The 26652-nt window shown below is 39.0% G+C and overlaps 1 protein-coding gene across 9 annotated transcripts in view; it reads left to right on the forward strand.

Annotated features, from left to right (window-relative positions):
- pak5 (p21 protein (Cdc42/Rac)-activated kinase 5) overlaps window positions 1-26652 on the forward strand; it is a 48300-nt gene that overhangs the window by 6210 nt on the left and 15438 nt on the right. For 2 of the 9 annotated variants that reach the window (XM_051139347.1, XM_051139350.1), the window contains exons 2-4: window positions 6199-6422; window positions 9071-9115; window positions 22996-23814. In XM_051139347.1, the coding sequence (XP_050995304.1) occupies window positions 6219-6422; window positions 9071-9115; window positions 22996-23814 (1068 nt within the window). In that variant the 5' untranslated portion in view covers window positions 6199-6218. Of the gene's footprint in view, window positions 1-675; window positions 804-2842; window positions 3088-3131; window positions 3256-6198; window positions 6423-9070; window positions 9116-12558; window positions 12999-22995; window positions 23815-26652 lie in introns of those variants that run through there. The other 7 variants (XM_051139346.1, XM_051139352.1, XM_051139345.1 and 4 more) reach the window with 7 other exon arrangements.

Raw genomic sequence — 26652 nt, forward strand, 5'->3', positions numbered from 1 at the left:
CACTGCACAATCAGTCTCTTATTTACACTTTGTTTATGAGAGGATTGGTGAGAAATGTGTGTGATTCATTACTCAACGTTGCAAAAACTCCCCTCAGCGCAAGCACAAATAAGCTGATGGGGTCAGTCGCACTGATGCTCCTAAATATTATTTCATAGTCGCACGCAGTAGTTTTCAATGGCACTGAAATGGTCGCACTGTAGAGCCCTGATGGGAAACACTGAGACGCCGCTGGATCTCCTGAGATCACGGGAGATGATCCACACACCAGTGATCTCACACGTGTCTCCTGTAGAGTCTCAGAAGAATCTCAACTGTGTCTCATATGTGCTCACATTTGCTTCAGATACTAAAACTCAATGTGAACAGATCTTGACTCTTAATGGATGATGAATAGGACATCTGTTTTAACAAATAAGAATACAGAAAAATTAAAACCAATAACACAGAATTTGGGGAAAAATAAATCCCATTTCATAAGGCCCTGCTGAAGCTAGGACAGTGAAGTTCAAGACAGACTTTGATGTTGGTAGTAATATCTCATCTGTTGAGCTGTAAAACACATCTGAGCAATAAGACACTGCTCTGGTGTGTGTGTGTGTGTGTTAGCGGAAGCGTCTCTGTGGGTGTGTTCCGGGTGTGTGTGTGTGTGTCAGTAACAGGAGGAGTGTGTGTCTCTCGTTGAGTGTGATCAGTGCGTGTGGATCGTGATTCGCTCTCGTTCTGCTGCTAATCACTCGTTAATCGGCCGTTGAGCAGATGAACATGTGTCTGGATTCGCTGCGATATGAATCTGATTCCAGGTACGTGATTCTTTCTGAAGTTCGGTCAGGAGATCCGCTGTGTGTCGAGATGCTCGTCACGTGATCAGAGATGAGATTAATGAATGTGATCATGTGATCAAACGCTTCCGTCGTTATGAGCGTTTCTGAATAATCCTGATCGGTGAAGTTGAGCAGCGCTCAGACGGGTTTACAGTGACTTTATTACAGTCTCTTTATTACCGGTGTGTTTAGTCCCAGTTCACTGACAGACTGAAGTATAAACCTGTTAAAGCCACTGACTGACCGGAGCTGATACGAGAGAATATGAGAGAAACAAACTCATTCAGGATCTCAATTACTGTCACAGCTTCAGATTTACAGCTGCTAAACTCTGTGTGTGTGTGTGTGTGTTATATGAATGAATCAGAAACACTGAATAGAGACTGATTCATCAGACGAGCCGTTCATCACAGGATGACTGGCCATTCTCACACAATCAGCATCATATGAATACATCTTTGCTTTATTAGAGGGTTATTTCATCCAGAAATCATCATTAGCTGTCATCAAACCTTTATGAGTTTCTTTCTTCTGTGGAACACAAAATATTTTGGAGAACTTTAGTAGAACCGGACAACTTTGAACACCATTGACTTTCATCATATGATAAAAAACACTGAGACGTTTCTCAAAATATCTTCATTTGTGTTTCACTGAAGACAGACAGTCATACAGGACTAATGAGATGAGGACGAACACAATCAAAACCTTTATTGTGTTGTGTTTATTTGTGCTGTTGCTTGTCATTTGTTTATCAGTTATTATTATTTTATCACTCATCTTGAACAATGTTGGAAATGTATATTAGTTAGGCGAGTAGATTGTGCCATGCTATCAAAACATTTTAATTGAGGATTGTAAAATTTCACGGGTATCTAAAATGTGGGTGTCAAAACCTTATTTGTGACCCTGGACCACAAAAGCAGTCATATGTGGCACAGGTATATTTAGCCAACAATAAATTGTATGGGTCATTAGGATATAAAGTAAAGATCATGTTCTATGAAGACATTTAGTAAATTTCCTACCGTAAATATATATTAAAACTTAATTCTTGATTAGTAATATGCCATTTTAAAGGCCATACGTCAATGGAAAGCTCATTTATTCAGCTTTCATATGATGTATATTGACCTTTATGACTGGTTTTGTGGTCCAGGGTCACATTTATTAAAAGTACAAGGTCACATGGGTCAAAACAAATAGCTATTTATTTATTTATTTCAAAAACAATAACTATTTTATGTATTTATTATATTTATTTTTGCTTTATTATTATTTTATTTATTATTTATTTGATTTATTTCACAAAACTATTTTACTGATTTATTTCATATTTGTGACCCTGGACCACAAAAGGAGCCATAAGGGTCAATTTTCTGAAACTGAGATTTATACATCATCTAAAATCTGAATAAATAGGCTTTCCATTGATGTCTGGTTTGTTAGGATAGGACAATATTTGAGATATATCTGAGATACAACTATCTGAAAATCTGGGATCTGAGGGTGCATAGTAAAATATTGAGAAAATCACCTTTAAAGTTGATCAAATGAAGTTCTTAGCAATGCATATTACTGATCAATAATTAAGTTTTGATATATTTACAGTAGAAAGTTTACAAAATATCTTCATGGAACATGATCTTAATATCCTAATGATTTTTGTCATAAAAGAAAAATCAATAATTTTGATCCATACAATGTATTGTTGGCTATTGCTGCAAATATACCCGTGATACTTAACGACTGGTTTTGTGCTCCAGGATCACATTGATGTATTCATTTTTATTTATTTCATTTACTATGTGATTCTTTTTTTGTGGCACAGCCAGTGAATATTTGTCAGGGCAAACGCCAGTCCATCTCTGTTCTCAGATCAGTCTGTCAGCGGTGAATGTGGAGCGTGTTGCGTGTCGTTTGCCCGCAGCTGCGTCGGGTCACCGCACAAGTGCAGCAGGCGGCGTGTGGAATGCGATCGTATCTGTGTGGCGTTTGTGAACGGCCGCCGAAAATAGCCGGCCGGCGGGCGTGTTCTGCGAGCAGGAAGCTGGTGAAGGTCCAGGACCTGCGTTTGTGCGGGAAGCGCGCGCCGACAGATGGTGCGAGGACGAACGGAGCCGCGGGTATCCAGCTGACGGTCAGCGGGGCCGCGGGGGGGCGAGCGGTGCCGGACGCGAGCGGCGGTGACTGGCGGCGTCCCGTCGGCGATTGGCACGCAGACACTGGCGCATTGTTCGGATGATCTGCCGAAGACGTGTGAGTAAGAGCTCTCGACGCTCCGCAGCTGCCGTGTGACGCTCAGTTTGTTCAGATTCATGTTCAGAGTCGCTGTAAGTCAGTCATTAGTTAGCTTGATTCCTGAATGTGGCTTTCACTGCATTGATCTGCTTGTTTGAGCAACATATCATCTTCTGACTCCACCCATCACGTGAGTTTGGGGCGGGACTGTCTGTCTGGCCGACCAATGACGGAGTGTTTGATAAACGGTCTTAATTTGTCCGGTTTGTTTTGGTGACACAGCAATGACACATGAATTTAACTGCATGTCAGAGCATCACTGCTGTGTAAAACAACACCTCCGTTTGATAAATACTCGCATGCTTTTAGGTGTTTTTCTTGTGTTCAGTGTTTAGCTGTGATTGATGCGATGTTCTGTGCTGCTCTCGTGTTCTCATCATCAGCGTCTCTGTTTCTGCTCAGTGTTTGTCCCAGGAGCCTGTAAGCTTTCTCTAGTCTTTGTAATCCTATTTTCCGTCCTGATCTGGGTCACGGTTTCATCTGGGTTACAGCTGCTGACGGGCCCCTTCGCGAGCCGCCCGCCGGCCCATAATCCCTCGCTCCGGACGCTCCTCACGCGCCGCCATAGAGCGCTCATGTGTGATTGAGTTTGCTCAGAGATTCTCTTTCGTAGCTCAGGAGAATCAGCGGAGACAGACGCTTCTCCCAAAACATCGACAACAATAATAGTAATCATTATTATGATTATTATTATTAAAGTATCTCAGTTAATAAACTTGTATTAAATCTAGGGCAGTCAGTCGATTACATTTTTTATCTAATTAATTACATGAAGTTTCGATTACCTAATCTAATTAATCACTAAAATAAGTTTGACTGTGAAAATACCCACAAAAGATTATTTAAAGCTATTTTTGTGTTAAATGAGAAAGTATCAAGTAGACATTACAAATTGTAGCTTTAGATAGAAATATTTTATTTGATTCAACATAATTTATTACGCTGCAGCAGCCTAACGTAAACTATGGAACATAAACACAGATAATTTGAGAAACATCTTTTGTTCATGCAGTGAATATCATTGGTAACCAAAACAGCTGTTACCAACAGTCTTCAAAATACCTTCTGTTATGTTCCACAAAAGAAAGGTCTGAAACGACATGAGGGTGAGTAAATGATGACAGAATGAATTTTTTTGGGTGAACTATCCCTTTACTGTTTTTATTTTACTGTATTAATCAAATGATGCTCTAAATGAGAAACTAAATTTGCCAGCAGGTGGCGGTAAATGTCTTTATGAGTCATTCATTCAAACGGCTGATTCATTCAGGAATAAAGTAAATGACTCTCTTTATAAATGGGCTTTTGAATCATTGATTCACACGATTCGTTCAAAATGTGGATTCATTCAGAAACTAAACGCCGCTGTGTTGCTCTGAGACGCGCAACAATTCTGCTGTGGCTTCAAAGCTAATATGTTCTGCAAAATTGAGCAAAACACACAATATAGTGTTTAAAATATAACACAATATCAACTTCTTATTTACTGAACTGGTGTATAAAATCACTTTTAAGCTTGTGAGATCAGGACAAAAGCAGCACTCGTGTCATATCGCTCCTGCTGCCCGTGTGATATTGTGTGATATATGATATATATAAATACGAGACAAAACATACAGGGACATTTTTTTTGCACCAATATCTTGAATTTTAGGGCATAACTGCATTTATGGAGTTGTTGCTCTGTATCATATCTGTCAATAGTGAACTTTATGAAATATATGATGACGTACAGGTCTGTGGGCGGGGCCAGTGCATTAACTGCGTTAAAATATTTTAATCACGTTATTTTTTTCATAACGAATTAATTAACGCATTGACAGCTCTAATTAAATCATAAAACACAATAAAAAAAAAACATACAGAATTTGGTGAAATAAAATATTATTCTCCATGTGATTGATCTCGTGTGTGGGAGAAACAGTGAGACGTGAATGAGTGTGAAGATCAGATGATCTGGAGCTGCTGACGCTGCAGGAAACACAGCAGATGATTGACAGCACCGTGTGAAACATCTGCTGCGTCAGTGTGTGTGTGTGTGTGTGTGTGTGTGTGTGTATCAGCGTCCAGATGAAACAGCAGCTCTTTGTCGTTGCTTCAGTAGGTGTTTCTCTCTGCTGCAGTGCATTATGGGTAATCTCACGTATCTCACTGCACACAGTTAAGCGGGTCCAGATCTGACACCTCAGAGGCGTAACGGCGGTCGGACGCTTCAGGACAAACATCAGGGAAGCTCATGCCAGTTATTAATAGATCTCTGCTGATTTGATTCAGAGCTGTAAGTGCTGCTGAAAGGCCTTCTGGGATATCTGAGGAGTTTCCATTAGACAGAAACATCATCTGCTCCTCCAGAAATATCCCAGCCGTCCACACGCGTTACACACACACACACAGCTGACAGTGCAGATGACACACTGGTATGTGTGTGTGTCTGATTGTTCTTTATTTCTGATGGTGATGGATCAACATACAGAACCTGAAGAACAAAAATAATTAAATTAATGATTTTTTGTGAATTCATTTAATTATCACAGTTAATAAACTGATTAAAACATAAAACACAAAATCCAGAAAAAATAAGAAAAAAAGCGTTATTTGAGGGAAAAAAAATTGTGGATCAAAATAAAAGTGATTTGATAGATTATCATTAATCTTACAATTCTAATATTTTTTTCTATTGTTAGAGTTTTGTTAATTTAATTAATTAGAAATGCTTTAATTCAGTTTGGGGAAAAATTAATTATTTTTGGTAACACTTTATTTCAAGGTCTCCTTATTACACATGTACTTACTACTGTAATAACAATTAATTATGCATAATCACATTCAGGTAACCCTGATCCTAACCCTAACCATATAGTAAGTACAATCATGTTTCTCAGCACTTAAATGTATAGTTACACTGTAACAAGGACACCTTAAAAGAAAGTGTAACCATATTTTTAACGAATTCATTTAATTATCATGCATTACGTAATTATGTATTCAAATATAAAACTTAATTGTGATTCTTTTTAGTTGAAGCAGTGAAGTGTTTGAGAGTAACGAGCGTCGTCGTTCTGTGCCGTTGCAGGTTTCTCCAGCTTCTCCAGGATGTTTGGAAAGAAGAAGAAGCGGCTGGAGATTTCGGCCCCGTCTAACTTCGAGCACCGCGTCCACACCGGCTTCGACCCGCACGAGCAGAAGTTCACCGGTCTGCCGCAGCAATGGCAGAGTCTGCTGGCCGACACCGCCAACCGGCCCAAACCCATGGTGGACCCGTCCTACATCACGCCCATCCAGCTCGCGCCCATGAAGGTACTTCCTGTTCCTGCGCCTCACTTCCTGTGTCTCTCAGCCGTCGGCAGCTCTCGTCCTCCCACGCTGGTTCACTCGGAGACCGTTCTTAGAGCTCTGTTCTAAAAAAACCCAAATATAAACATACAGCATTACATGTGCTTGTGGAAGAGCCAATCCCAGAATACACTGCAACAAGCAAAGTGAAAAAAAGATTTAAGATGACGACGAAGCCATTTCTTAATTCATGTAGAACTGCTCTTTATGTAGAGCGTCTATATCAGGGGGAAACTTTCAGACAAAAGAAAACATAAAAGAACGTGTGAAAATATATAAATGTATAAAAATGTGATTAAAACAAATAAATAAAATGTGATTTAAGTATTTAAATAAATAAATATAAGATACAAAGTAAGAAATAAAAATGTGATTAATGTTTATTATTTTAATCATTTTTTTCAAGTTATAATTTTCATTTTATATTTAAATTAATGATTAATAAATGTAATGTAAATAAATAAAATATGATTAAAAATTTTGATTAAAAATGTGATTTAAGTAAACAAAAAGTAAATAAATAAATAATAAATCTAACACTAAGTGGGAAAAAATTTAATAATGCACCTTAATAGACTGTGTAATATTCCATATAATTTTCCATGAGGACGGTGATGTTTGGAGTCGTGCGGCGTGTAAATGATTGATCGGTCCGTGTCTGTAGATCAGCAGAACCAGCCGGAGACCAGAGCTGCTGTACTGACCTGCTGACCAGAGCCGAGTTACTGCTGCTTAACCAGCTTAACCAGCTTAACCAGCACAAACGGCTCTGCTCAGCAGGATCTTCTCCAGAGCGTTAGCGTGTGTTGGAGAGGCTGAACGTGTTCATGTGTGTGTTTGGGTTAAAGCCGCTCTGTCTCCTCTCTCCTGTCCTGTCCTGCTGCGTAACTCTCGTCCTCGTCTCCTGTCTGCGTCCAGTGTCACTGCAGACGGCCGTAAGGACTAGCAAACACACGCTAAACTACTCCGGCTGATTCACTGCTTATATTAATAATATCAGTGACTGATAAAGCAGTGAGACATCGCCGGACGTTTGCTTCAGCAGCGCTTCATCTCTTGCTTTTTTTACCAAAAGTCCAGAACACACACACACGTGTGCTGATTAAAACATGTCAGTATCAGCTGGTCTCACATCTCAGTGTGTCACGTGGTTCTAAATAAGACGGAATTCACACAGAAATCATGTTGTTCTGAACTCATGTGCTGAACTGAAGGAGAGATATTACATGAGCTATTAATGTGAAGATTCTTCAGATGAAAATGCATTCGATTTTTTGTTAAGTTCCATTTTTTTATTTCCTGAATTCCATTTTTTCTATTTTAATTTGTGAATGAAGTAGAACATTTTTTAAATGTGATTAAAATAAATAAAAAATAGATTTAAAATAAATAAATTAATTAAAATGAGATTATTGGGGCAAAAAACTAATGTATTTCATATGGCTTTGTATTTATTTTTTTGTTTTGTTTTCTCTATTTTAATTTTCTTTTACATGAAGTAGATTGAAAAAAAATAAATAAATAGAGATGAGATTTAAAATACATGCAAAGTCCTATGAAATACATTCAGCTCCCCCAAATTCTGTTTAATGTTATTCTCAAATGTATTTTTAAAAACCTAATTCTATTTTTTATTTTTTCCAAATTCCATTTTTGCCATTGTAGTTTGTGAGTGAAATAAAAAAAAAAAAATTAAAAATGTGATTAAAATAAATAAATAAATAAATAATAATAAATAAATTTAAAAATGAGATTTAAAATAAAAATAAAATAAAGATAAGATGTAATTTTGGGGCAAAAAATGAATGTTTAATATGGTGTTGTATTTATTTTTTGCCATACTTCATTTTATTTTTATTTTACATGACGTAGATTTAAAATAATAAATAAATAAAGATGAGATTTAAAATGCAAATAGGCCCCTCTCCCCCATATTCTGTTAATTTTTTTCCTCAAATGTTTTTTTAATACCCAATTCCATTTTATATTTTTCCAAATTCCATTTTTTTTCCATGTTGTAATTTGTGAATGAAATAAGAAATAAACATAAAAATTGGATTAAAATAAATAAAAGGTAGATTTGAAATAAATCAATTAATTAAAATGAGATTTACAATAAATTATTTTTTTGCCATATTCCATGTTATTTTTATTTTACATGAAGTAGATTTAAAATAATAAATAAAGATGAGATTTAAAATACATGCAAAGTCCTAGAAATACATTAACCCACCCCCCTAAAAAAAAAATCTGTTCATTTTTTTACAAACATATTTTTTTTAAACCTAATTCCATTCCATATTTGTCCAAATGACATTTTTCTGCTTCCGTTTTACTCTGTTCTGTTTTAATCATTAAATGAGATTATTGTAAGCGTAAAGCATGTCTAATGAACAAAATGACCAAAATGTTCATGTTCAGTGTGATTTTTGCATTCTGAGTGTGCAGTAATTGTCATGTGACGGTTGTGGCGTGCGCCGGTCGAGCGGTCGGGGCAGGAGTCGCTGGACGCAGGAGGCTTCGGCGCGTTGGTCAGATGTTGTGCAGCTGTACAGCAGGAGATATCTCTGAAGAGGGATACGCGGATATTAATTCTCTTGCTCTCTTCACAGATATCTCCCAAGAAAGTCCGGTTGGCTGAATCTCCGTTGCGAAAAGTATGCCCTCTTTCCTTGCTTCTCTCTCTCTCGTCTCTTTTCTTTTCTCCTTCCCCCTGTTTTGCTCTTAATTTCCTCTCTTCATTGGCCACATGCATTTCTGCTCACGAGCGTCTGATCTTACGCGTGAGCCGGCGGAGCCGAACCGCGACCGGCTCTGACGCGAGAGACGCCGTAGACGCAGAAATGCATGATTGCGGGACGGACAGACGAGCGCGGAGCACGTGAGCCCATCCGATTCATAAACCCTTTATGAATGCTGCGTTACGTCCTGTGAACAGAGATCAGTCATTTCCATCTGCTGGCATGAATCATAACATCTGTGCTGCATGTGTTGAGATAACAAACGTATGACACCAGACCGACCAAGATCTGACCAAATGTCATCTAAATAAGCTCGATTATTTCATGCCATTTCTTATTTTGGTGAAATATGGCCAGGATCTGTTCCTGTCGTCAGATGCTAAATACTCTGGGTTTTTTTTTTTTTTTTTTGTTCAGATACTGTCAGCATGTGAGATTCTCAAACCGCATTGAAAACTGAGTTCATTTTGAGTTAAATTACACCAGAAGTGTTTTCAACTTTAGAAACTTCCAGAAACTTTAGACAAAAACATGCACTTGTCAGTTTGGATATTCAGTCTAGTGGAAAGAAAACGTCCAAAATGTCCTTCCTGTGGATTTCAATCTTTAAAGAGTTTCTCGTACAGTTTTATTCCTCTCTGTGTTCTGAAGGTTTGTTCATATTTTATTCACACTGATTTATACAGTGTTTTACTCCTAAAAACGTAGTGAAAATGTGTTTGTTTTCTGTCTGTTGACAGTATTGTTTAATATTGTTTTTTTTTTTTTTTTTTTTTTTTGGATTTATATATATATATATATATATTTTTTTTTTTTTTTTGAGTGATAAAAAAACAAAAATCCAAAATCCCCTCAGTAAAAACCTTCAGCTCTAATATGACAACAGAATCACACACAAATTATGAACCTGACATTATCCAGTGTTCACAATTATTTTCTGGAAGTGTATGCAAATCATTGCATATTTAATTAGATAATACCTCATTTACATATTTAAACTGAACATCTTAGAAAACTCAGTCATCTGGGTGAGTGTGATGATCTCGATTCGTTCAGTTTTCTATCCCGTTCAGTGTTGGTTCAGTTCAGACGGGTTGTGCGATAAATCAGATCAGTAATTCTGCTTCTCTCGATTTATTCAGCATAATTACCCCTGATATTTGCCCACTGGTTATTTATTTTCATTTGGCGTTTGTGTTATCTTGCACTGGTAGTGATGGTTGTGGTTGCCAGATTTCAAGTGTTTTAATCCCCCAATCTGATCTTTTTCCTTACATTTTCCTCGTCTTAAGTTCAGTAGGACTGTTATGATAACAGCTTTTTGTTGTGCGATATATTGCCCCAGAAATAATTGCGATAAGTGATAATATTGTCATTTTATCACCACTGAATATATAATCATAATATGGAAGAAGGCCTACACACTTTCAAATGAAACAGACTTTTAGATCTTAAGAATATGTAGATCATGGAATTTAAGTGTCAAAATATTAGATACCTTAAAAACTTGAATAAATAGTAAACATTTTCAGTGCAAAAGTAACAAGTAGAAAAAGAAAAACAAGCACAAAGAATTTGTATGGAGATTTTTCTCAGGATCACCATAGAGAGCCTTTCAACCCTCACAATACTCAAAAATATAACAATACTCACAATACTCAAACAATTTGGTCTTAATTTCCCATTCGGTTTATGTCATGTCATAAATAGTAGACACTCGAGTCCTATAGACACATATTAGCTAAACTCCCACACATTTGTTTTTAGATTATTGTGGGTCATTATTCGAAGCATAAACCATAAGATACGTCCAACCTGTCATGGACATATATATATATATTAGTGTTAAATATGTTTTCATTGCAATATTAAGATGCAAATGATATTTTCTTAAAAAAAAGGTATAATGTCCCTTTCCTGAACAGGGTTAGTTGTTTGTTTTTAAATTACAAATAAATAAAAGATTTTATGTAAACCATATAGTGTTTTTAAACACACTCACATTCGGAGAAAACTGTGATATTTGGATGCCGTTTTTTGTTTGCATGTTATTGGCCACACACCTAATTATTGAACACACTGGATTATACAGATATGATTAAAGTATTATTTGAAATATTATTTTAAAATATCAAGATAAAGGACACAAAAAGCAGAACAAACAAAGCATGACAAAATATGACAATGAAACACTTATTCAACTTTGAAAAAATGTTTGGACGTGTGTATGTCCACCATATCAAGTCTAAGTGGCCGACAGGGTGGACGTGTTAAGTTCATAGGAAAAGCAAGTAACCTAACCCTAACCCTAACCCTAACCTCTGAAATTCTGAAATTCCCGCCACTGAAGAGATAAAAAATCAGATGTCCTGATGTCACTAAAGGGGGCGGCCTTTTCTTAAAGGGGCGGATTCATTAATGCGACAGGGTGGACACGGACAAACTTTTCCTTTTTATTACCAAATGGTCAGTACACTCAAACTGAGTAATGTCTTATTTAATAAAATATTAATAGAAGAACAAAATTTGTAAAAATTACATGTTTGACTATATTCTACTCTCATTTAAATTTAATGAGCGGTGCATGGGACATAACAAAACAACACACAAAACTCCTACACAAAACTTACAAAAATCTAGAAAATGTATCTAAAGAACCAAGTAATGCTTTTGTTATGAATGTAGAAACTTAGCCTAATATAACACACCCTTTCATAGTCATTTTTATGTGAAGTTAGTCATGGCAAATGAGTTATTTATATGACCTCCAGTGATATTGACCCAGAGGTGAACATTATTGCTGAAAAACACAATCCCTATTTAGCAGTCAGACGTGCGAATGCACAAAGGCTCAGATCCCTAAACAAGGCCGTATCTGCAGATAAAACTTTTTTGTAGAAGCACCACATTATGTACGAGAAGCTGCGAAAGACACTGGCGCGAGTGGAACGCAAAAAACATGGAGACATTCATATTTATGTAAATATAATGGGTAATATATTGCGTCACCAAAAATGATTGCGGTCACGTACATGTACTGCACTGTGTGCGATACATCGATATATTGATTATTGCGACAGGCCTAAAGTTCAGACCGTGTTGTCTCTGTTTCCTGTCCGGTGTGTTAGTTTGTTTGCAGTCTGTGTCGAGTCTCTCTGGTTTATCAGCGTCAGGTGGACCGTTTCACCCGTCGGGTCACTGTGTGAGTCACTGGGTTTTAGTCGGGTGTATTTTTAGAAACCCGCTGGGACACATGAGTGATGCGTTGCCTTATTGGCAGGCCGTGTGTGTTTCGTGTAACTGAGAGGACGAGGAGGGCGTTCCCACGTCGCCCCACGCTTTAAAAGACTCAACAGCTGGGCGTCCCGCGGCGCTGCGTGCGCTGAGCCAAACGGACAGTATCATGCGGCTAATTCGGGTTTATTCTGCTCAGTAGTGCACTTGTTGAAGAGGATGCGCTTGCTGCGGCGTTCCAGTTAATGCAGATATCACAGTGCATTATATTTCCACGCTGACCTGGAGCGTCACTGAAGTTGAAGCCGGTCGCATCAAACGAATGGAAAGACCGTAGACTCTCCGTGCGTTATGAACGCAGTTATTTTGTAGGAGTTAGAGCAGGATGGGTGGAAAACCTGACATTAGGCCTCTGCCGCTCAGCAAGCGCGGCGTGAGCGAACGGGACGGGCCGAGAGCGACGGACAGACAGACGGCAGCTGCAGATGCTCTTGGCTGCAGACGGGCGGACGGAACGCGGCCAAACCTTCCTGGCGGCTCCAGCTGGAGCCGTAAACACGCACAGGTGTGCCGTTCACACGCGCTGAATCTGCAGCACATCAATCACTGCTCTCGCCGTCGGTCAGACGCGTCGCGCCCGCCTTCATTCACGTCCTTCAATCAGTCGTTTGTGCAAAAATGTTCCTGCTGAAGGCTGTTTCCTTATTAATGTGCTTGTGTTGGAATATAAGGAGGTTTCTTTTTTTTTTTTTTTATAAAAGTGAATACTGGATTGCCAGAAATCTGCTCTGGTCAAGATCAGACACTAAAGGAGAAGTTCACTTCCAGAACAACAATTACAGATAATGTACTCACCCCATTGTCATCCAAGACGTTTGAGTCTTTCTTTCTTCAGTTGATAAGAAATTCTGTTTCTTGAGGAAAACATTTCAAGACTTCTCTCCATATAATGGTCTGATATGGTGCCCCGAGTTTGACCTTACAAAATGTTTATATGCGGCTTCAGAAGACTCTAAACGATCCCGGCCGAGGAAGAAGAGTCTTATCTAGCGAAACGATTGGTTATTTCCTATTCCAATTTATGCTTTTTAACCTCAAACGCTCGTCTCGTGTAGGTCTGCGTGAACTCTTGTTTTTTTTCTGGTTCAATACAGTCATTACAGTTAGGGTGTGTCAAAAAACTTCCATCTCGTTTTCTTCCCCAACTTCAAAATCATCCTACTTCACTGCAGAAGCACCGACCCAGTGTTTACAAACTGAACATGTAAAGTTTTTTTAAAATGGCCTTTAAAAAAAGGTAATGTAGGGTGATTTTGATGTTAAAGAAGAGAAGAAGATGTCATATCCTAACTGTATTGACCCGGATTACACAGACTACACATGTGCGTCACAGAGACGAGACAAGACAAAACTTTGAGGTTAAAAAGTAAATAAATTGTCAGTTTGTTTCAAAAATGGCCGATGCCTTCACTAGATAAAACCCTTCTTCCTCGACCGCATTTAAACTGCATTTTGGAAGTTCAAACTCACGGCACCATATCAGTCCACTATATAGAGACAAATAATGAAATGTTTTCCTCAAGAAACATAATTTCTTATCGACCGAAGAAAGAAGGACATGAACATCTTGGATGACAAGGGGGTGAGTGATTATCTGTTACATTAACTTTCTCCTTTAAGCAACACTATCTCATGGTTTCTGTGGGTCTTTATGAGTCTCTGTTCACTCGTCCTCATATTAAAACCGAAGAAGATCTTAAATCAGAGCAGAAAGTCTGAAATTCAAGTCGTGACACTAAATGTAGAATGCACTGCAAAAAAACAAACAAAAAAACAGTATCCTCCTCATTATTTCTGTCTTGTTTTCCAGTTCAAAAATCTAAACATCCTTAAATCAAATTGCATTTACTGGAGTCTTGTGTTTTTGCAAAAACAAAATGAAGTGAGTTTATGATTGAAACAAGAACAAATATCTGTTAATAGGGAATGAAATCTTGTTTTCCCTTTGAATGAAGTTGATTTTCTAGAAAAATATTGACATATTTGTTCTTGTTTTAATTATAAACTTAAACAAAACCTCTTTTGAGTTCTTGATTTTAAGGGTGTTTAGACATTTCTAAAACAACAAGAGGCGAACTGAAACAACTGAACCAACTGGAAAATAGGCCATTTTTACATTTTTAAACACTGAAGTGTCTAATAGAAGCCATTTACATTTGGAGAACATTGACACATTGCCTTCCGTTCAGTTTATTCCGAAAATTTTCTTTGCTAATGTCTTAAAACGTCTTAAATTTACCTTCGTCAAATCTGCAGAAACCCTGCATTTATAATTGATTAATTACACATTTAAAAGTAAATGAACAGGATGTTAGTCATTTCTTACCTCGAGTTCATCGTCATATGCTCAGCATCTTTTGCAGTGTCGATGTTAATGAACCTGATTTGTGTGGTTTGATCAAACCGGTCGAATGTTTTTGAGACGTGACGGATCACTCTTGACCAGTGGGTTTAGTTTTTTCTGTAGTTGTTTATGGTCTCTGTGTCGAGTTTTTATTCTGATCTTTGTCTTTATTTGATGTTCACTGAGAGTCTCTGGATGTTTAGACGTGTTTTATTAATCTGTCGACTGATATTTGTGTGTTATTGATCATTTTTAGATGTGAGAACAGTGTTGAAGGATGAATGATACAGACTGAGTCAGTGTTTGTAGGAGCTCCATGTGTGTAAATACATATTAGTTTATAAAAAAAACTTGAAGCCTTTATATATAATGCATTATAAAGGTATTATTAAAGCCTTACTTACGCCTTGTGATGCACCTTATAATGCTTTCTATGATCCTATGAATAATTGTTTTTAACACTTACCTATTCATAGTCATGTCTTTAAAAAAATAAAACATTAAAACATTTCAAACAACCAATTTGAGACGTAACAAGAAATCAGCAAATATTATAATGCAGTTTAACCAAGATTACAGTTATTTGTTAACAGATATTATAGCACACATTATGAATACATTTATAATGCATCATACAGAACAGCTTCAAGTGTTACCACATCATCTATTGAATTACAAGAGAAATGGATCCTTGTGGAACACGTGATTTTGTGTTCACTGTGATCAGTGCTGGATATTCGTTTTTATTCATGTTGGATCAGTTTTAAAGGTGGAGATCAGCAGATGTAGCTCAGAAGCCCTGGGTCAGATCATAGCATGTGTTTTACTCCATTGTATTTGTGTGTGTGTGTGTGTGTGTACTTGGTTTTGCTACATTGTGGGGACCAAATGTCCCCACAATGATAGTAAAACCTGAATTTTTGACATTGTAGGGACCGGCCTGCGGTCCCCACAATGTTAACAAATGATTAAAAATAGTAAATGATGTTTATCTGAAAGTGTAACGATGCAAACATGTTTTCTGTGAGGGCTAGGTTTAGGGTTAGGGTTGGGTTAGGGGATAGACAGTATCGTTTGGTCAGTATAAAATCTGTCGAAGTCTATGGAAAGTCCCCACAATTCACAAAAACAAAAGTGTGTGTGTGTGTGTGTGTGTCCATACTGATGTGTGCACACGCTGATGCCATCTTGTGGTCGTTGTGGGATCAGCAGTATAATGTCCAGCGTGTTCATCTTTAGCAAACGCAGTACATACTCCAGTCAGCAGCACATCAGAGTATAGTGTGCGTCTGGAGATCGTCATGGAGGTTTTTGTCGTCGCGCTGTAGAGCAGATTCACATCCTCACTTCCTGAAATGTGTGTGTTTGCAGTGATGAGGTGAATCACATGATTTCACACGTTTATAGTCAAACATTTGCACACAGCTACTCATTCTTTACTTTTATATGTATAGATCCTTAATATTCATGTAATTAAATTCATAAGTAGCCACAATTTATACACTGCAAAAAAATGTTTTTAGTATTTTTGTCTTGTTTTCCAGTACAAACATCTAAAGGTTCTTAAATCAAGATACATTCACTGGAGATGCAAAATGACTTGAGATATTAACATATTGTTTTCTGAAAAATGTATCAAAATTAAGTGGGTTTATGGTTAAAACAAGAGCAAATATCTGCCAAAGGACTCCAGAAAAATCTAGCTTAAATCTAAAGGGAATTCATTTTTCTGATCACATTTGCAGATGTATGTGACCCTGGACCACAAAACTGAGATTTATACATGATCTACAAATTGAATAGATAAGCTTTCCATTGCTGTATGTTTTGTTATGATAGGACGGTATTTGGCAGAGATACAACTGAAAATCTGGAATCTGAGGGTGCAAAAAAATTTAAATATTGAGGAAATCGCCTTTAAAGTTGTGCAAATGAAGTTCTTAGCAATGCATATTACTACTCAAAAATTAGGTTTTGATATATTTGATATATAAATATATTGATATATTTTCATGGAACATGATCTTTATTTAATATCCTAATGATTTTTGGCATAAAAGAAAAATCATTTTGACCCATACGATGTATTGTTGGCTATTGATACAAATTTTTATACCCGTGATACTTAACCCTGGTTTTGTGCTCCAGGGTCACATATTTTCTTGTATTGAGCTTAAACTCATTTCATTTTAATACATTTAACAAACAAACAAACAAACAAAAAACTTAAACTTAAACAACTGTAGTGTATTTGTCTAAAAACGAATATACAGTCAATTAAGCAAAAGCTTTTATGGTAATGAAAACATACATTGAGTGTTGGAGCATATCGTCATATCACCTCGTGTGATGATGATGGAGTCAGTGTGTGAGTGTGAGCGTGTGCAGTGTGGTGATGATGATGATGATGAAGGGGTGAGTGTGTGCAGTGTGTGGTGTTGAGCAGCAGATGGCGCCAGAGGAGCTCTGATCGCTGATCTTCTCACTGCAGGAATCAGTCATCTGAACTGCATGGAAGTTTCTTAAATGAGATCAAGATCTTGTGCTCTTTCTCACAGCTGCTATCAAAGCAGAAATATTCTGTCCAAAAATATATTGATCATTCTATGAAAAAAAGATTAAAAACCCTAATGACTCTTCTTTCTCTACTCATTTTAGAATATGGGCTTTAAAAACCTGTTTGCATTGTAAATCATATGACAATGCCATTTGTTTTCCAGTAAAATGACTTTACCTAACTAAATCTTATTAGACCTTATTAAACCTTAATAGTTAATAACCTTGATGTAAAGTTATGTCCAACTTTTATCTGTATACATAACTAACATAAATCAATATATTCTATACAACTAATCTCAAACAGGGCTATTATAGTTAACTAAAACTTACACTAAAATTAAAAAAAAAATGTGTTACTTGAAATAAAAGAAAACTTAACTGAAGTAAAATTAAACAAAAATCTTATTTCAGATTATTTCTCTGTTTAATTTAGTTTAAATTGATGTGCTAAGATTAAACTAAAAACTAAAGCTGAAATAAAAATTTATGAAAAAAACAATATACATATGTATATATATATATATATATATATATGTATATGTATGCATAAAAAAAGCCTACTAAAATTAAATAAAAAAAAAATAGACACTCGTTATTAAAATTAAAATGAAAATATAAAAACATAAGTATATCCATGATACTAAAATAACTCTGATCTCAACTTTTGTATTTTTTATTTTTTATTATTATTATTATTATATTTGGTGGTCACAAAATGTAAAATGTGTAAAAACAAAATCTGTAAATCTGCTTAATGTGACTATAAGTTATTATAGAGACCATCATGATTTTCAGTAAAGCTGCTTTAAAATGTGTGTGTTGTGAAAAGTGCAATACAAACAAAACAGACTTAAATGTGACAGTTAACAAGTAAACGTGTTGCTGCTGTAGTGTTTTACAGTGTGAAGTACTGGAACAGGAAGCAGTATCTCCATGACGTCAATGCAGATATAGCAGACGCATCGTCGGCAGCACACGCGTCAGCGGCGTCTGATTGGACGGGTCGAGGCGGCCCGAGTGTTCGTATGCGTGGATCGGGCCGGCGGGTTCTGCGCGGTCATTGGCCGGCCGTACTGTACGCAGGAAACACACTGCGGTCGTTCGGTACAGTCAGTGGCGCCGCAGCCGAGGGCAGAGTCATTAATTACGTCACACCGCCGCACACTTCATTACGCTCAAGGTTAATACTGGCTTATCTGCGGACGAGGCCGTACCGCGCTTACCTCGAGACGCTCGCCGCCGCCGGATCTATTACAGCTTATCGCCGCACGACAGACCGGAGACTCCGCCGCTGAAATATGGCCGCTGTCATACAGCGCTAATGCTAACACCTCCAAACGGCCCGAACGTGGCCGGCTCATTCACGGGAGTCAGGCAGATCTCCAGCTGACGGAGATTCGACACATAATTAACCTCCGTCACCTCCAGACGTCTCAGCAGCAGCACAAACCACTGAGAGACAATTACAAACACCAGACCGGACTCTGCAGCGTCTCTCGTTAAAAACCGTCCTTTTAGTCCATCGAAACTGCAATAATCCTCTAAAACAGATCATTCTGTCGTCCTTTACTCACCCCCGTGTCTTTCTGCTGTAGAGCACAAAAGAGGATGTTTTAAGAAATGTTTCTGTGTTTTTTGATATAATGTGTTTTCTGTGTTTTTTATATATATTTGATATAACCTCCTGGCAACATCCCAGAACACCCTAGTAACTGCATAGCAACACCTTAGTAACCTCTGCTCAACTAATTTAAATTTTATTTATACATCACTTTCAAAACCATTAATAACCCTAGCATGCAACTGCATAGCAACACCAACACCCTAGAAACCTCCTAGCAACATCCCAGAGCACCCTAGTAACTGCATAGCAACACCTTAGTAACCTCTACTCAACTCACCTTAATTTTATTTATATATCACTTTCATAATAAGTAACCCTAGCATGCAACTGTATAGCAACACCCTAGAAACCTCTTAGCAACGTCCCAAAACACCCTAGTAACTGCATAGCAACACCTTAGTAACCTCTGCTCAACTAATCTAAATTTTATTTATACATCACTTTCAAAACCATTAATAACCCTAGCATGCAACTGCATAGCAACACCCTAGAAACCACCCAGAACAATATCACACTATATGCATGAGCTTGAATTGAAAAGTTCTTTATTTTAAGGTGTCCTTGTTACACATTATATGTACTTATTATTATAATAACAATTAATTAGGCATAATTACATGCAAGCGTGGGCGTCGGAAGCAAAATAAATGTGGGTGGGTCCTCTCCCCAAAAATTCACTGGAGTATATGCCATTTTCTGTGGTCTGGTGCCTTTTATTATGTAGATTACCTTTATCCACTAACGTGACGCCATGACAAGAGACGACTGTTTGACCACAGTTCCGGTGGCGTAGGCGGTTAAGCGAATAGCTAGTATGTTTTGACACAAACGACCTGAGTTCATGTTCGCCTGTTGCCGAAGTCGTTCTTTTGGTTTTTCACATCTCATTTTACATCGGAAATGGATTTGTTTTCAATAAAAATGAAGGACATAGTCGAAAACTTTAAATAAAGTATCGGGTAGGGTTAGGTGTATCTGAGCAGCAGATACGCTCAGATGCTTCGTTTACTTTCCTGTGTTACAGGAGCGCAGCAGGCGCGAATATTCCCTAAACGCACCCAGTAAAGTCAGTGATGCGGTCAGGACCGTGGCGCCCGTTTCCTTTGAAATATGTTCGATGATTGCGCCCGCGCCCGCACCCACGCCCGCTCCGTCCACTCCTCCACCCCAGATGCTGCCTGTTTATGTGTGAGCATAGAGCCTAAACTATTAGCGCATTCGTCATGTGGAATGGATTTGACTGACGGCGCTCTAAAAGTGCGCAGACATATTCGCCAAATTAGAGACGGTAAAAGTGGGTGGGCCCGATATCACTGGTCTTCAAAAGTGGGTGGGTCCTGTCCCACCCGCATTCAATGGTTCCTGTTGTTAATCCTAACAGTACATATAGTAAGTACATGTAGTTAATTAATATTACTCAGTACTTAAAATTTATGATTCCGCTGTGACAAGGGCACCTTAAAATAAAGTGTATCCAAACTTTCTTTCCAGTCTTTCTCAAGCCAGTGTAAAGTTTGTCTGGCGGATCTAGTTAAACTCATGGCTGTACAGTTGGTGTTATATTCAGGACACATGCTGAAGAGCCTCTGATGCAGAGCTTTATTTGACTAACCCACGTTAGCGTGAGCGTAATGAGAGCAAGTGTTAGCGTAAGTGAGTGTTAAGGCCAAAGTATACTTAGTTTTTGTACATGTACACTAGTTGAACACGTAGCCTTTCAAAGTATACTCCATTTGATGTTGTGCGTGAACAAGGGCGGTCGACACACGCACTCTAGAAAGCTTCACCCATGTCAAGCGTCTGCTTTATATTGTCCTATAAGTTATGACCGATAGTATTTGTAAACTTTTTTAAACCAAAGCTGAGCTGTCTCATCCCCTCATGGTCACAAGCGTTTGTCAATATGAGCGTCTGTTATTGTTGCCGTCTCCGCTGTTTGGTTGTTGTTCGGTCTCTTTAGTTTAATTTTCTACTGTGACACAGCGGCCCAGGACAGTGTCGCCACCTTGTGGAACAACTGATTACTGCAAAATAACTTCAATGTGCATGTGCGACCTGCACGTACAAAGCACACACGGTTATGAAAATTGGGTGGCGTGCGTACAGTGCGCGCATACGCAAGTGTTAGCATGAGTGAGTGTTAGCGGTGTGAGTGTTAGCATGAGTAAGTGTTAGTGTGAGTGAACAAGCTTTAGTGGGTATGAGTGTTAGCATGAGTGTCAGCGTAAGTGCTAGCGTGTGTGTGTTAGCATGAGCGAGCGTTAGTGGGTATGAGTGTTAGCATGAGTGAGTGTTAGCGGTGTGAGTGTTAGCGTGAGTAAGTGTTAGTGTGAGTGAGTGTTTAGTGGGTAGGTGTTAATGAGTGTCAGCTGTGTTAGCGTGTCAGACTCTGTTGTTAGCAGATGGACTGAGCTGTTAGTGTGAGTGAGTGTTAGTGGAGGTGTAAAGGCCTGCGATCAGACTCTGTTCAGATGGACTGAGCTCAGAGCGCAGCGGCTGAAACGCGTATTAAAGAGATGGATGACACTCGGTGTGGCGCTGCTGTGAGGAGGACACTGGCCCATCCAGGAGATTTATTTCCTCTTCCTGTGCTGGAGCTCAGACAGTGACGTTTATTAGCTCCTCTCTTTCTGTTAACCTGACCGCATGTTCCAGCTCTTCAGATCTAGTGTTTGTGTTCATGCTCATCTTTCTGACTTGATTGAAGCTGAAGTAAGAATGTGTAAATAACCTGTGGATTCTTGAGCTTCAGATTAAACATTGAGAATCTGGTTAAGTTTTGATGACACGCATCTGTAGAGATTCATTCTGGTCTCAGCTGTGTCTCAGTTTGTGTTTCATCTTATGCAGTAGTTTGTTCCAGTATTAAAGAAATCAACCAGAAGTTCAGTCTGAACCAAAAGGGTTTTTACAGCATGAATCCATAGAAGTTGTTTTTTGGTTCTTTAGAAAAGCATCTACAGCATGTTTTTATGCTTTAGAGAACCCGAGGAACCAAAACACTGATCTGAAGAACGTGTGATGTGAAATCAAAAACTTTTTTTAAAGAGACGTGTCAGTCCGACAGGATCCGACAGACGTTTCACAGCATGAATGTGACCAGTAACTCCGTCTGAATGATCTGATCCAGGTGTTTGATTGATGAAAGGCAGGTGCATCTGCAACTGAACTCTACCGCATGCCTGAAACACTGTGTTCTGGATCATCCGTGACGTGGAACCTCCAGACCTTTGTACTAGTTTTCCTTCAGGTCATCTGACGTTACTCAAAGAGCCGCAGCGGCGCTAAATGAGGTCAGAGAGTTTTTCTACTGCAGATGCGGGTCAAGATCACAGCGGCCGCTCTTTACTGGATACGGTCAAGATTTCATCATTTACATAATAAATGATCACAATTTGTCCTGTGCACACAGTAGCAGTGACTCTGCGGTAATGCCAGTGGATATTGTATACTCTTAAAAATAAAGGTTTCACAGCAATGCCAATAAACCACAGAGCCAATTTTGGATCCCTTTCAGTGATCAGTTCTTGAAAGAAATGTATTTCTCAGTGTGTATTTGGAGTTGGTTTGCCTGGTTTAGGTCAATCTGTATGAAAAATATGAAATGACAAATCATGTCTGTCTTTGTAAATCAGCTCGTGTAATTGTAGTGTAGTTTTGGCTGAGTAGTGAGGGGGGAAGTTGGGAAAACCTTCCGTCGGTCTTTGAGCTCATGCCACTCTCATATTTTGGGTCTGATCGAGTGTTTTATTCTGCGGTGAGTCACGACGCAGCTGTGTAATGCGCTTAAGCAGCAGTGGGATGAGATGAGCAACGCTGCGATTTATTCAGGCTGGGCTCGTGAGAGCGCCGCTGCCAAACGTCTTCTGATCCCACGCCCACTGCTGTTTGGCTCTGTCAGAACATATGCGGTGAAACGCTCAGGCCTGTTGATGCCTCGTGTCTCTCACCGACTCTCCTGCCCTCTCTTTGCAGACCATCGTCCGAGGCAGCCGGCCGCCAAAGGACGCCTCCATCAACGGCCTGTTGGAGGAGTTCGACAGCATCTCCGTCACCCGCTCCAACTCTCTGAGGAAAGAGAGTCCGCCCGGAGCCCATCAGGCCGGCGGGAGCAAACCGGCGTCCGCGTCCACGTCCAACGCCGGCGGACCGGAGGAGAACGGCTTCGGACACTACTACGGCCGCTACTCGTGCGACCTGGACAGCAGTAAAGACTTCTCGCTAGAGCCGTACCGCGAGCGAGGCGTCCACGACGGCGAGTGGGCGGTCGGACGGCACTACCGCTTCTCTCTCAAACAGAACGGCCATCCCATCCGCAGCCCCTTCTATCCCGACGCCATGCCGCAGAAGTCCTCGGACTACGCCAAGATGCCGCCGGACTACCACGCCTACCTGGAGAGCAAGATGCGGCTGTCCGCCGACGAGATGCCCGTGGGCGGCCGCAGGGACTACTACCGCGCCTCTCTGGGCGGATCCAGTCAGGACTACCGGGAGCAGCCGCTGGGAACGCCGTCGCGCGTCTCCGTCCACAGCGAGCAGATGAGCTATCCCGACGGAGACTGGGGATACGGAGCGGGACTGAGGGACGACTACGACAAGAGGCCCAAGTCCTCGTACATCAGTCAGACGAGCCCCCAGCCGGCCATCCGGCAGCGCTCGCGGTCGGGGTCGGGCCTGCAGGAGCCCAGCCTGCCGTACGGCATCGGAGCGTTTAAGGCTGCGCCGCAGGGCCCGTACAGCTCGTACACGTACCCCAGACTGTCGGAAAACACGTCTTCGCTCATCATGGGCAAGGTAAAGATCTCAGTGTCCTTCTAATGATGAGTTCAGGGCTTAAACTCCTCCGTCGCTACGACGGATTTCCATCCATTGGAAAAAATGAGGGGAAAAAAATGTAGCCCGTTGTTGTTGTTCTGCCGGCACACCAAAAATAATCCCTGACACGGCTGCAGCTTCTCATTGACAACATAGTGACGCCGCTCGCATCTAGGCTTGCAAACAGGTGTAACATTTTCGATAAATTTCTGGAAACTTTCCAAAAATCCCAGAAAGATTCCAAAAAATCCCGTAAACTTTCTGAAATTTACTGGAACTTTTCCACTTTTTTGCAACCTTACTTGCATCCTTCACAGTCGGGTCATTAGTAGAGAACACAGAGCAGAACTTGAATTTTGGCGCAGGTATTAATAATAATTGCACTCATTCTGTGGTTTTAACACAATGACAGATGACGGAATGCATCATTTGCACGTGCTTTCGAGTCGTGCTTATTTAAAGTGAAAGTTAACTCACTCGCACACTCTTTTATAGACCATTTTCTGTGCATGATACAGATCGCGATAAGGAGAGTTTGCAAATGTGTTACTGATTTAATACAACAGTTCAGTAAACAGGAAGTTAATATTAAGCAAATTACATCGTCTGACTATAACACCACTGCCTGATTTTACTATAGTTCATCAACAAAAATAGGTGCAAATAAAGCAAACACAGCAGGTGATTTGTTCATGAATGATGCATTTTTGAACGAATCTAGTGAGTCAGTGATTCATGATTAATCATTCATAAATACAGTCACTTGCTTCATTCCTTAAAGAATCAGCCGTTCGAACGAATCAATTGAATAAATGATTCAGTGATTAAAATCAGCAACTTGCCGCCACATGCTGGCGGATTTAGTTTCATTTTTTTACTTATAATTTCAGTTATTTAAATAATTTAATATTTCTATTTCTAATTTCAGTTATTTAAATAATGTAATATTTCTGTATTCAAATTTTTATATTTCAAACATTAATCTCAACATGAGTTCATGAATCTGATTGCACTCATGCCCCTCTGAGCCTCATTAAACATGAAAATACACCTACAAGACACTTTTGTGTTCTTCTGTGCACCTCTGTAGTACTAATTAATTTTATTAATGCTAATGTCTTATTCTATTTCTTATTATATTGTTTTAGTTAGAAATTTTAAAAAGCTTATAAACATAACATTTTGAATTTGATATAGATGATGACATACTTTCAACAAAATTAGAAAAATGCCATTACAAAGGTAAAAAGAAAATGCCCCTGTAAATCACTTTAGAAATCAAATATCTCCTCATATTAGGAAAGCTAATTTTTATCAGAATTTTTGATTATTAATCAGAAGGTGCCCCTACATTTTTTAAATTAGGAGGACAAAAGGAGGAAGAAAAAAAAACTACTCTTAAACTTGCTTTGGAATGGGGTTTGGCGGAGGAAACATTTTCAGTCAAAAGATTTTCTTTTGCTTTAACCCCTGTGAGTTTGGCTTTTTTTGTCCTGCAGGGGCATCATGGCAAAATGCACCAATGCATTAAGGATGCATTCACACTATTAGTGCAACGAGTTTGTGATTCTCTGGTGCAGTGATTCGCAATTCCAGTCCTCGCATTCCACCGCTCTGCATACTTACATGTCTCTCTCATTTAACACACCTGATTCAGAAGAGAGCTCCATGCGTGAACTGTGTTCCAATTGACATGCTCCCTACAAAGTGTTCATCACTCCCTACTCCCTGAGCACGGGAAATCCGTTGAGGTTTACTTCACTTTATAACATTCATTCACAGATTTGCACTACGCTACGGCCTGCAGCATCTTCACACACAGACAAACCTTACAAGAGAAGTGTGACATAATATACCTCTGTAAATAAATACGATTAAATGAACGTCTCGCACACTTTAATGCCCTTTAAATGGAACATATACACTCCCTTCCACCTGGAATCATGGCGGAATATCCTGTGATGTCCACTTTGCAGGGCACTTACGGACAAATAGAACAAACGTCTGAAGTGATAAGAGAAACATACAAAATGTGCAGAGCGGAGAGACGCGAGGACTGGAATTGAGAACCACTGCTTTGGCACAGTTCGCAATCAATGCAGGATCAGTCCAGACTTACAGAAGTGAACCTCCACTGATGATGCGTTATTTACACGTGATGATCAAATGCCGCTCGTCTCCTCAGAGATTGTCACATGGTAGATTTTGGAGGGAAAGGCTCCTTGAAGAGCCATTATTTTGTTTAAACATCTTGTGGCAGCAAAGATTTTTTACACTTTCCTCATTAGACGTTTATTATGCCTGAATAACTCCTCAGTTTATTGGGACATCAATTTACATCAACTGAAGAATCTCCAAGATTCATATTGTTCAGTATTTAGTCTAGCCATCGGCGTCATCGGGTGAATCTCATCACATCTGACCCCGAAAAAATCAAAAGAAAGAAAAAAGAAAATGCGTGTTTCTTTTTTATGTTGTAGGAACTTTGATCACATATTTCCTCCCCCTAAACATCTTTTGCCTTAAAAACATAATTTTAAAACAGCATTCATTAAACTCAGTACTGTATGTTTTTAAAGATCTAGTTTCATGCATTTAGCAGATGTTTTTACACTGCATTTCATGCGTTTTCATTACAGTTGTTTTTGGCTGCTTCTTCAATAACTAAATATATTGCAACCTTTTTTTTTCACATTCCCCTGCAGAATTTGCAAGATTCAGGAAAAAAATTGCATGTTGTTTTGTATTTATCTCCTGTATCTCATGAAGAAATGTCCATTTCATATTTGACCCCTAAATCAAAAGAAAGAAATGTTT

This window comes from Labeo rohita, chromosome 20 (genome assembly GCF_022985175.1).
Source record: "Labeo rohita strain BAU-BD-2019 chromosome 20, IGBB_LRoh.1.0, whole genome shotgun sequence".
NCBI classification, from domain to species: Eukaryota; Metazoa; Chordata; class Actinopteri; order Cypriniformes; family Cyprinidae; genus Labeo; species Labeo rohita.